The sequence below is a fragment of the Pangasianodon hypophthalmus genome, chromosome 2, assembly GCF_027358585.1.
Source record: "Pangasianodon hypophthalmus isolate fPanHyp1 chromosome 2, fPanHyp1.pri, whole genome shotgun sequence".
NCBI lineage: Eukaryota > Metazoa > Chordata > Actinopteri > Siluriformes > Pangasiidae > Pangasianodon > Pangasianodon hypophthalmus.
Window position 1 is genome coordinate 3,064,400 of NC_069711.1, and position 12,532 is coordinate 3,076,931.

General features: G+C 40.5%; 2 protein-coding genes across 2 annotated transcripts; one reads left to right on the top strand and one right to left on the bottom strand.

Moving 5' to 3' along the window:
- Nucleotides 1–987: 987 nt before the first annotated feature.
- On the top strand, nucleotides 988–3,041 carry LOC113545859 (ghrelin-like). Its single transcript, XM_053232161.1, is given in 4 exon segments — nucleotides 988–1,101; nucleotides 1,484–1,570; nucleotides 2,900–2,944; nucleotides 2,946–3,041. Coding segments are annotated over 4 exon segments (342 nt in total).
- Nucleotides 3,042–3,478: 437 nt separating this feature from the next.
- On the bottom strand, nucleotides 3,479–12,208 carry tatdn2 (TatD DNase domain containing 2). The gene is made up of 8 exons (XM_026945444.3): nucleotides 12,123–12,208; nucleotides 10,986–11,103; nucleotides 8,760–9,077; nucleotides 7,736–8,104; nucleotides 6,677–7,504; nucleotides 6,151–6,278; nucleotides 5,860–6,043; nucleotides 3,479–4,030 (listed from the first exon to the last, which is right to left on the bottom strand). The coding sequence occupies exons 1-8, from the start codon at nucleotides 12,206–12,208 to the stop codon at nucleotides 3,890–3,892; spliced, it is 2,172 nt and encodes a 723-aa protein (XP_026801245.3). The 3' UTR covers nucleotides 3,479–3,889.
- Between the last annotated feature and the right edge of the window lie 324 nt (nucleotides 12,209–12,532).

A 12,532-nucleotide genomic window follows, 5' to 3' on the forward strand; every position in this document is an offset into this window, starting at 1 on the left:
AGAGGTGATAAGCTTCAGCATATTTAAGAGGCGTGAGTGGATCAGACCAACTCATAACGCCGTCCTGACATGATCCGACTCTAGCTAAGACATCAAGCTTTCAGACATGTGCATTGTGATTTCTGATATATCGTCCTGACGTCTGTCCTTTGGTGTAATTTGCACTTTGATTGGACAATGTGATCTTTTAGTTTCTCCTCCAAAGGCATTTTGGGGGAAAATTATAACCAGCTCGTTCATGTAAGAGTTTAGTGATAATTTTTTTATGCATTTTAAAAATCATTTTTACTATTAATGCTAATAATGATGTCTAAAATAACAAGAAACACAGTCTGAACACGAAGTTCGGAAAGTTTAATAAGAATTATCGAAGTAGTCAAGGAAAGATTTGGATTGATTTAGTAGAATAACTCTGACGAGACAAGGTGTTTATGAGCTCATGTATGTAGAAGAGGGCGGATAGCGCTTTCCTCCCAGTGTGTTACGCTGCCCTGTGACACAGCACGAGCAGCAGTTAGAAAAGATGCAGATGCTGGCTTCACATGTCTCAGAGGAAGCACATGTTAGCCTTCACCCTTCCTGATTGGTAGCTGTCATGTGATGGGGAGAGCTGGCTGGTGACAGGTCACCAAATTGGTGAGACGAATATCTTCCCACCCCCATTTTCTGCTGAATCCAACAGGTCATTACACAGTGTATGTGTCAAAAATAGGTGGATTAGATTAGATTCAACTTTACTGTCATTGTACAATTATTAGAACACTGAAGTGCCCGAGGTGCTTGTGCCTTATTTTGAATTGTGTGTGGTTATTTAACTGGTTCTTATCCCTGTTGTTTTCACATTGTTTTGGATGATTTTTTTCTTTATTTATTGCAGCTGGTTTTCTTTCTGGTTTTACTCCAGTTCCAGAGAGAGAGAGAGAGAGAGAGAGAGAGAGAGAGAGAGAGAGAGGGAGAGAGAGAGGGAGAGAGAGACTGACGCTCACCATGCTGGGTCATGGCCGCATTGGTCACATGATATTGCTCCTCTGTGCTTTTTCTTTGTGGGTTGAAACTGCAATGTGTGGCTCCAGCTTCCTCAGTCCATCCCAGAGACCACAGGTGTGTGTGTGTGTGTGTGTGTGTGTGTGTGCAGGCATGCTTTTATATCTTGGTAGGGACCAAATTTCCCCAGAATAGTAATAATAACAGATAGTAATATCTGACAGTTTTGAGCTTGTGGGGACATTTGGCTGGTCCCCATGAGAAAAACTGCAACATTTATCTAAAAACCTTCCTTTTGGTTAGTGAAGTTAAAGTTAGGAATAGATTCAGGTGAATCAATTTTTAGCATCTATTATTTACATGAATTATGTCAGTAGCAGGTCCTCACAAGGATAGAAAGACAAACGTGTGTGTGTGTATGCAATCACTTGAAGACTCGTTTCTGTTTATATTTAGAGATGATGAAAAGTGTTTCAGTCGGTAGATGTGTGTGTTTTAGAATCGTGGAGACCGAAAGCCACCTCGAGTGGGACGGAGGACTGCAGCTGAGCTCGAGACTCCTCTTCCTTCCGAGGATAGGATCATGGTATGCAAACATTCAGGCGAGAAATAAAACCAAGAGCTAAATAAATGACATTAACTGACATTTCGCTTCCTTTAGTGGTGCAAGAAGTACACACACCCTTACCCTAATAAAAACACTGGAAGTGTGAACGCTTAAATCCAACATTTTATTAGTTTTCAATTAACCTTTAGTTCAGTCAATACAATGCACATGCACATCCACAACACTGAGATAAAGTTAGCTTGAGAATGTGTTGCGAGTTAGGGACCGTCGTCAAAGTGACACATTTGAATCAGATGAAGAGATCAGCGCCATGTAAACTAGATGGTAGTAATGATGAACAACCTCTAGACTTTGGATGTAGTATAATATACACTCACTGACTAATTTATTACCTGCTGATTCATGCAATTTGAGGATTTAATCTGAGATTTATCTGCTCATCTCCTGGGATGTTCACACAACAGTCTCTAGAGATTATCCAGTGAGCACCAGTTCTTCAGGCAAATATGGTTTGGAGAACGACCAGACTGGTTCGAGCTGACAGGAAGGCTACGGTAACTCCACCACTCTTTACAACCACGGTGAGCAGAAAAGCATCTCAGAATGAATTTTTTTTCTTTTTTTTGATGTCTTTAGCTTTTATACGGTATGACACACCACGCTAGAAACCACCTGTAAAGGGTGAAACTAGGTGGGAATTATGATGCTTTGATTTTTTTGGACGTAATATAATAAATATTATATCTTAGCTTTTCATTAAGTTTGAATTTCAATAGCTCGCATCATTATTGCCACGTAGGTGTAACCTTTATGTACATCTGAATACAGATACAAATAGGAGGCCACTAATTTTTTCCTTCAAGAAAACTTGCCAGAAAGGTTCACAGGGCATCTGGTTGATACCAGAGATGTGCATCTGGACCGGGATCCAGACAAATAAATCACGTGGGCGTGAGCGAGTGGTCAGATATGAATCTTGCGGGACAAACAAAGAGCACATTCAGAGCTGTGTGATCAATTTACAGCATTCATTTATCCTTAGTAACTGCCTGATCAGGGTCGTGTTAGATTAAATTAAGCTGCTAGTTTGTTTATATTTTGGGAAAAAGAACTAAAACTAAATAGAACTAAATTCGTAAGAAAATGTCACAGGCAGGTACAAACAAAAATAGGCATAATCACATCCCATGCACGTCTCTAGCTCAGACCAGAATTCTCAGGTAATGCTGATATTTGCATTTCTACTCTTGGGTTGTAAACTTTTGATCATTTTTTCTTCTTCTTCTTTTTTTTTTTGCTCTTAATCTCTCAACACAATATTTTGGCATCTTTGTTACGGCTCCGCAGGTGAGCGCACCGTTCCAGCTGGCTGTGTCTCTCAGTGAGACAGAATTATCAGGATTATGGTCCTGTGCTGCAGAGGATGTTACTGGATGTCCTGGGTGATCCACCAACTTCGGGTAGGTTCTGGTATCTCACACACTCTTAAGAAGTAATACTGACACAGTGAAGTCACGTGTGTTTGTTTTTTCCATTTGTTTCAGACGGAGCAAACTAACAGCATCTGAACTGAACGGATCCTGATTCATAACACTCATATACAAAATGCACATTATTAAAACAGATTGTGAAATGTGAATAAAATGAAAATAAAACGACAGCATGGCAAGCTTGTTGGTATTCAGAGTTTCGTTCTATTTACACCACATTAATGTGTACAAACACAAAAAAGCATTTTCTGTCCTGCTGCATTTCTCATGCATCAGATATTCATGTTAATGAACATCACTCTTTTTTTTTTTTTTTTTTTTTTAAAGTTCTGTGGACACGGTTGCCAGGTTCTGCATCTCATATCCACGTATTGCAGATACCATATATATATATATATATATATATATATATATATATATATATATATATATATATATATATATATATATACACTGCAGATCAGAAATGCGCACTAATGTTAACTTTCCCCCTGAAAACACTGACAAAACAACAACAACAACAACAACAAAAATATGGGGTGGAGCTAATTTCAGAACAAGAAAACTGTTTTAAAAACCTTAAATGAAGAAACTAGCTAGATCCATTCCTGATCAGTTCTTCTAAAGCCATGGTTGTGAATCTGGGGAGTGTGAGTAAATCCAAATCTCAAAAATAAGTCACCTATAATTAGGGAAATAGAAAATCTACAATTTTAATAGTTTTAATAAAAATGTATTCTGTGAGCAGAACATTCACACTTTAAACAAGCTCTATGGCTTCAATAAGGAGCCAAAATATTACGGTACACAGGTTATTGGTTTAAGGGTGGAGGTGGAGGCGGAGGGTTTACAGGCCGTAGATGTGTGTGGTGTTCTGGCGGACCGTTTGGAGCACGGTGGAGAAGAGCTCTCCCTTCAGCAGGCTGATTTCCTGTAAGGTGTGTATGCCCATCCCGGGGTGAGAAAACCTACACACAGACGGAGACACCTGCAGAGGGACAATCCAAATGAGAGTAGAAACATTGGTGTCATGCTGTTACAGGAAAATAATCAACAACACGGTGCTGTGATGAAGCGTAGATACTGTTACCACATTGAAGTTGATTATTTTCTTAGAAACACATCCTGATGTGTTTTATTCTTCTTATACCGCAGCAATATTTTGAACAGAATTTATTAATTTCTTGAAGAACAATACTTTTTATCCATTTATAGTTACACGTAATGTTGTGGAACGTCCATGAAACAAATTAGTCCCTGTTCTCGCTTGCGTTATAGAGTTCTCTCACCAGTCTCTCTGTTTTCTCTCTTTTGAACTGCAAAGCGTAAACTCCACTGGCCTGAAGATGTCGGAAAAAATTACAGCTTTACCTCCGACTCTTACAAAGCTCTGACACTGGAGACTCCTTCTGTAAATGTTAAATAAACGTCTCCTTACAGAAAACTTCACCATATCAACAATTACGCACATTTTTAATTCGTTTATGTGGAGCGACTGCCATGTAAGTCCCTGTGAATGAGTTGTTACTATAGCAACAATAAGAATTTTTAGAATGCCAAATGTTTAAATGCCAAAATTCAGTAAAAAACTACACTAGCTACAAATCTAAATCAATCAGAAATATCGCTGTAATCACTGAACCAGGGCTCAACCGTGGCAACCCACTTTTTTCAGCTGGTTTTGGAGGTTCTAGAAGAAACACTTTACCATGAATGCAACACTACAGTGTGGCTCTCTGGGCCATGAGTAATAATTTAGCCAGCATTAGCTATTATAGACAGCTCCAGAAGTATTGGTACTCTTTATAAAACTGTGTAAGAACGACTGCTTAAATAACGCAAATTGTTACGGAAACACAAAAATCTCTGGATTTGAACCCTGTGGAAAACCCGAGGGCTGAAATGAAGAGGACGACCATGATGTTTGTAGTCACCTGACCATCACTCCCATATGTGCTTGCTGAACATCCCATTCCAGATTTATTCCCCCTTTGCTGTTATAATAAGCTCCACTCTTCTGGGAAGGATTTCTACTAGATGTTGGAGCGTGGCTGTGGGAATTTGTGATCATTCAGCTACAAGAGCATTAGTGAGATCAGGCGCTGATGTTGGGATGTTGAGGAGGTCTGGGGTTCAGTCTGTGTTCCAGTTCATCCCAAAGGTGTTCAGTGGGGTTGAGGTCAGGGCTCTGTGCAGGACACTCGAGTTCTTCCACTCCAACCTTCATACACCATGTCTTCGTGGAGCTCGCTTTGTGCACAGGGGCATTGTCATGCTTGGAACAGGTTTAAGCCTCTGAGTTCCAGTGAAGGGAAATTGTAAAGCTACAGCATAAAAAGACATTCTATACAATTGTGTGCTTCTAACTTTGTTGGAACTTTCCAACAGTTTGGGAAAGAACTGTTCAGGGGTCGTAAAACCATCATGCAAGAAAGTGTTTTTAAAACTACGGAGGCAAAATAAAATTACAGCCACATCTTTAAGTACAGTCCATGTCCAAGCACTCTTTGGACTTTAAATCATTCAATATTATTTGCTTTTTTTCCATGATAATTTTAGAATGCATCATTTTGGGGCTAAAAATAATGAATGAACTTTCAGTGTATGCCAAGAAAAACAAAAGTTAAATAAAAAGCTGTTTCCTTGCTCTAATCGAAATGAAAAACTTACATGGACCGCATGGTCTCATTGCACGATATTTAATTTAATACCACTAATTTTAACGCTGATTGTAGTACGAAACTAGATTAAGGCGTGTTCATGATTCTGATTGATCCATCAGTGGGATTATTAATGTGTTCTGAGGCTGCGTGAGACCTGTCTGGGTCGGAAGTAGGGTGCGTCGGTTTCCAGCAGGATTCGGTCCAATGGAATTTTCCTCACAGCGTCTCGGGCCTCCACGGCGTTCGGGTTTGTCACCAACGCCGTGAAACCCACACACAGGTTTGAGAATTCGCTCAGGAACGGCTCGATTACGGAGTAACTGTTGGTGAAACAGTGTCTGTAACACACAAACACATGAAACACAAATCTGTGACCTCGACACGTCACGTCAACGAGTGACTGAATTCCTCCATGTTCAGTGTTTTTTTTTTTTTTTTTTTCCACCTGTGTATCTTGTAGTCTTGGGGAACGCACTTCTTCATAATGTCCAGCAAATCGTCATCAGCATCCCGGCAGTGTATAACCAGAGGCTTTCCCAAAGACACAGCCAATCGCAGCTGCCGCTCGAACACCTGCACACACAAAATCCAAGCGGACGACAGCATTTTCGCTTTGGTTAATGTTCCAGTTTCTTCAGTAGAGAGAAAAAAAAACCCAGAACCGATGTATTTCATAGATATTTCAGAATATTATAACTATAAACAGACAAAACATACGATGTGACATTCTTTAATTAAAAAAAAAAAAAAAGATTCATGGTGTGGTATAAGAGGAATAAAACACATAAAGACGTGCTGTTAGAAGAAAACATTCAACTTCCGGAGTCAAGAGTAACTCTGCTTTATCACACCACCCCGTTGTTGATTACTTTCCTAAAACAGCGTGTATCATTTCCCCAAGTGTACAACGTATTGTGATTTTAATTTTAAACTAAATCATTGGGATTTTAGCCATCGTCGTGCAGGACTACCTCCTTCTGTGTGCTGGGGTTGGCTGTATTCTTATGCGAGTAATCCAGCCCGATTTCTCCAAATGCAACGGTCTTGGGGTGACGCATGGCTCCCATGATGCTTTGCTCGTGAGTGGAGTTGTACTCCTTGGCGAAGTGAGGGTGGCATCCGAAAGCACCCCATACAAACTCCTCTTCTATAAGCCATTCCCAGATGGCTTCCTTCTGCGTGATCCTCGGATTGCAGAAGTCGGTTATGCAGCCGCGAAATTCCGCAGGGAAACTGCTGGTATATTTCTCCCGGAAGCGCCGGAAGCTTCCGCGGAAGCCCAACTTCCCGTACAGCATATCCAGGTGACAGTGGGTGTCAATGAAGCCCAAAGAGTTGGAGTCTGACAGCCAGAGAGGCTCCGAGTCCGCTGACCTCCTGCGGGTGATGACGTCATCAGTAAGGGACGTCATTAATCCATGGCGCGCGTGTGCATATGAACTCTGTCCGATTGGCTGCTTAGGACTGAAGTCCCGCCCCATCGCTACGACTCGATTACTGGATAGACGTGTACTTCTGCTGGCGGAGGAGTCGCCCTCCCGCCATGTGCTCCAAGAGGAGGTGCCGGGCTGGTGGGGCGTATCGCTCCACGGCAAACCAAATGAGGTTTGTGCGGTCAGCGTGACTGCTGGAGGTGGGACATATTCCAAAGGAGGTAGAGCTTCAGCATCGTCAGCATCTCCATCCTGCTTGCACATGATCACTCGCTCCACACATTCGTCCCGTGAGAACTTCGTCAACTTGATGGGATCCTCAACATCTGACCAATCAGATGAGTCGCTACCTTTCAGGACCACGTTCTGTGGATGGAGATAAACCAAACATCAGGAGGTGGACTTTTGTTGATTTGGACTGTGGTGATTTCCCTGACGTCACAGATACTGTTCTATAGCTACTATCACTATTTCTATCACAAAATTAAGCATTAAATAATTAGTGTTTACGGCCATTGCTGCAGTAGCTAAATATTACATACACCACAGTGATATGAAATTCTCAAATCTGATTGGTTTTGACCCTCTCTTGCTTACCCTGTGGGGGGTCACCACTGCGTTCTCTTCTTCCTTAGTGCCTAGAAAGACGAGTTGGGTGTGCGTGTGCTCCTCTGACAGGACACACACAGGCTCTGTTTCCTCGCTGAACGAGCAGCAGCTGTGCTCCGTGTTTCTCTCCGGCTCGGGTTTAACAGCGAGGGTTTCTATAGGAGCCGTTCGGGAGTGCGGCGTCTTGGTACCGTCCTCAGAGCGGGGCGACTTCTTCTGTCTGTTCCCGAGAGCGGCACTCAGGGCTCGGAGGTAGATGACCTTTGAACCCTCCTCTGGAGTTCTGTGTTTTCGTTTCTCACCAGGAGTGGACGATGGCGACTGCAAAGGTGACCGACATCCTGACTGTGAGTCCTGCTAAACACACACACACACACACACACACAAATCCTAATGTGTCTTGATTTTTGAGTGTATATCCAATGTAGTTTTTTTCCCCAGTATTACCCCTTTCTTTTAAAATATATTATTTTCATGTCTTTCTAAAATATATTTTCATCCATCAGGAAAAACACTAAAGGGGAGGAGCCTAAATAAGATGAGTCTTGAGTTACTTAAAAATGTTTCTGGGGGTTGTAGGGCAGGTCATAGCTGCTGTAACGTAAGTGACAACAGGAACTAACTTGCTTCTTAGACGTTCCACAACACTAAATGTAACTATAAATGGATAAAAAAAAAACAGGAAGTCATTCTTTAATAATTAACCTAATTGTTGTAATATATCTGCAGTATAAGAGGAATAAAACACTTCGGAATGGTGAAAGCAACTCCACTTCATCAAACGACCCTGTCGTTGATTAATTGCTTTCTAATTTTCTCTCTCATAGTGTCGTTTTCTTTATTTTTTCATATTAAGTATTGTATAGCTACTGTTAATGCTCCTCCTTGATTACTATTTATATTAAAGTAATTAAAATTTATTGTTAAAGCTCCTCAAATGAGTGGCAAAACCACCTGCAGCTAAAAATCCAGTTTCACGGACGACTTCGCGATGCAGGTACGAACCGATTACCTTCGCATTCTCAAACAGTCTGCAGGGTTTGCTGGACAGACGGCGTGTTTTCTGAGAGCGCTGTGTCTGCGACGGCGTGACGCGTCTCCCCTGAGGCGTGCCGAGTTTAATGTTCTCCAGTTCTCCCAGTTCCTCTGAGCTGGTGGACGTGTTCAGGCCGGGAGAGGAGTCTTTACTCGATTCATGGGACGCGTCGCCACCCCAACGAGTGGGTCGAGCCAAACCGACGTCATTCTTCTGGAACTTCGTAGGTGACACGAATGCTGTGCGTAGCCAGCTGAACTTCACTTTTGTCCTGTCGTTGGTCATGATGCTAAGCTGGGAAGGACAGAGACAGGAGCGCTTGTGTGAGAAATATACAAGCCCATAAAATATCCTGATACTGTTACTTAGCATCGGATCAGTATTTCCCAAATCGACTGCTTTTTTTTCCCTCTAAAAATTATTAACCTTGGCTGAATTCTATAACACACTCCGATGAGTGGTCCATGTCGGTTAATACGATGAGTGATCCTCTAACGGTAGACCTGCGATTAAATAAAATGACTATATTCTGTTTATGTCAACAATCAGCAAAATTGTACAGTGTAAAGCTGACTTTATGTGATTTACTCCTATAGATTAACCTTAAATTTCAGCTAAACATCATATATAGTAAACAGAGCTCCTACTCTTTGGTTTATGTGGATGGTGAGAGGAGATGTTACTGCTATAATCTAATAAAAACGTATTTAACAGCATGACATAATGGTGTTAATAATAATAATAATAATTATTATTATTACTATTATTATGCAAAGCAATTTCACAGTAATATTTTCATTTCTAAACTGTATATGCATTTACATTTTATTATTAAAACACATCAGGTTTGGTTGCTTAAGGGCTTTACGGTATGATGTATATTTGCTTGACAAAAAGGAGAAAATACACTATATGGCCAAAAGTATGTGCACCCCCGACCCCTCCTAATGATTGAGTTCTGGCGTTTCAGCCACATCCTTTCCTAACAAGTCTATAAAATCATGCACCTAGCCATGCAATCTCCATAGACAAACATTGGCAGTAGAATGAGTTAGTGACTTTACAGGATGCCACAGGAAGTCAGTTCGTGAAATTTCTGCCCTGCTTGATCTGCCCCGGTCAGTGCTATTGTAAGTGCTGTTGTAAGTGCTGTTATTGTGGAATTGAAGCGTCTAGGAGCAACAGCAGCTCAGCCACGAAGCAGAAGACGCATAAAGCAGGGCTGCTGAGAGCTGAAGCACATAGCCACCCAAACTTCTGTTGCATTACGCGCTATAGAGCTTCAAACTGCCTCTGGAAGCAACATCAGCACACGAACTGTGCTTCAGGAGCTTCGTGAAATGGATCTCCATGGCCGAGAAGTTGCACTAAGATTGTTAGTGACGAGCGTTGACTGGAGTGGAGTGAAGAGCCACCACTGGACTCCGGAGCAGTTCTCTGGAGTGATGAATCACACTCCGCTATCTGGAAGTCTGATGGACGAATCTGGGTTTGGTGGAGGTCAGGAGAACTCATCCTGCTGGAATACCGACAGTAAAGTGTAGCGGAGGAAGAACTGATGGTCTGGAGCTGTTTTTCAGGGTTTGAAAACCTCTTATTAATGCCCATGGTTTTGGATTGGAATATCCAACAAACTCATGCAGATGTGATGGTCAGGGGTCCAAAAAACTTCTGGCCAGATGTTGGATTTTGATATTCTGATTTCTAACAGCTGCACACACAACGCATAGAATATTTCAGATGCTGGAAAATGCCATTTAATGTAACATGTAACATTTTACTCAAATGCATGTGATGTGTACTTTATTTAAAAAAAAAAAAACAACAATATGTCAGCTGAAACATTAGTTTAGGTTCAAGTTTGCTAAACTTTCGTTCAACTTGTACTTAAAAATTAGCTACAAACTAGCTATTGATAACTTGCTAGCTACCAAGGCATAGTATTTACTATGCATACTTTAATTTTTTTTTTTAAATATACATTTTGAATGTTAAATAACAGCAGATTTTCAAAACTTGTAGCTATTTTGTTTAATAAAAGTCACGTCTTGACTTTTGGACCACTCTCTTTTAACATGAATATACCAATTTAAAGTAAGTACGTAAATATAACATAATATCTATGAATTTATTAATATAATACATACCTTTAAGCTTTAACGGAAAACAACTTTTGAATTGTAAAATAGCGTCCTGACTCACGAGCGAAGAGGCACGAGCACACAGCAAGGAGTCGATTCTCGTAAAGAGTCGATTCTCCGATCTGAGTCGAATCCACACAGAATAGTGAATCACACCCAGTCCGTGATACACACCAAGTCATTTGCTGCAGAGTGGATATGAGACAGCTGCAATGCTACCATTAATTTATTGCACAAAAAAAAATTATTATTTTCAATGATGTGAAAATTAAATCATTATTGTGGAATCGACTCTACTGATTCAGAATCGGAGTCAATTCTTTCAAGTTTGGAATCAAACACCAGTTAGCTAGCTACAGGAAATAAAAGCAAAAAAAAAAAGTTAGTTTTTTTTTTTTCTTTTTTTGTTCAGGTTCAGAATGGTGACGTAAAACGTGGAAATGATATTGGGAATCATTCGCAGCTATATTTTATCAGGGCTAGTTACATAAAAAGCTATAAATTGCGTTAGCTAACTCGCTAGCTAGACATCGCCATTTTGTGCTCGTGCTCGTGTTCGTGCCCCTCACGTGCCCAACCTCACGCTAAGCCTTAATATTTTGAAAATATTTTTTTAAGATTGTATAAATCTTAAAATGTGTTTAAACTGTATTTGCGATGTTGTTGATGAGTGATAGGTCATCGTTAACTCAGAGCAGGAAGCCTTACCTCTGCTCACACAGACTTATAAATTAGTTAACGAGCTCATGACCCCGTGACCTTTAGAGCTCAGAGAGTCATGCTGCGTTCACTGACCACCTCCATTTGGTCTTTCCGGACAATAAGAAAGTAGCACTGAACGTTTTACAAGCGTTTAACGACACCCACTGGTGAAAAGCAAAAGTGCTGAACATTGTACCTGATTTAGATGGCTTGTGTAATAGCCAGATTCATTGACTGAACAGAGTAGAGCTAAATATAATAGTATGTAAGTATATATAATTATATAGCTATAACTATAAGAGGCGTTGCAAGTTTGTCGTGATTTAACTTACATTACAACAACAGGAGTGAAAGGATGAATTCTGGATTCTGATTGGTAAGAATTTATTCATTCATTTATTATTATTATTATTATTATTATTATTAGTTGTAGTAGTAGTAGTAGTAGTAAATAAGAGCAGCTTTATTTTATGTAGCATTTATGGAAGGAGGCTACGAAGAGTCTTCATCCGGGTCAAATGCTACGTTCAAGACGTCCGGGAACTCCGAAATTTCCAACTCGAAATCTCCAACTTCCCACATTAGAGCGTTCACACGAACTTAGCAATCCGAAGTCGGGAATAAACTGGATATTCACTGTAAAGTGGCAATTAAAGAGTTGTTTTTTTAGTGATTAATTTATTTTTCAAGTAGATGTGATAATTCATTGTTAATAGCGCCGATAATTACATGAAAGTGCACTTTGATAGAACAAATCATGTAGAAACTGAATTAACATTTCAATCCCAAACTCAGAAGACTGCTTAATAACCTTAAACCACGCTGTTATTCCTTGTTCTTATTACTACTTTTCACGTTTATGTGCGCCGCCATATTGAATATTGTAGTGACGTCACGGAATCGTAA

Bases quoted from the DNA above. Each gene is read 5' to 3' on its own strand.
- tatdn2 (XM_026945444.3), bottom strand. From the start codon at position 12,208: ATGTGGGAAGTTGGAGATTTCGAGTTGGAAATTTCGGAGTTCCCGGAC. The intron at 11,104-12,122 runs GTAGCCTCCTTC...CTGCAGCAAATG, and splicing joins GACCCGGATGAAGACTCTTC to ACTTGGTGTGTATCACGGAC. The intron at 7,505-7,735 runs GTAAGCAAGAGA...CTCCATCCACAG, and splicing joins CAGTGGTGACCCCCCACAGG to AACGTGGTCCTGAAAGGTAG.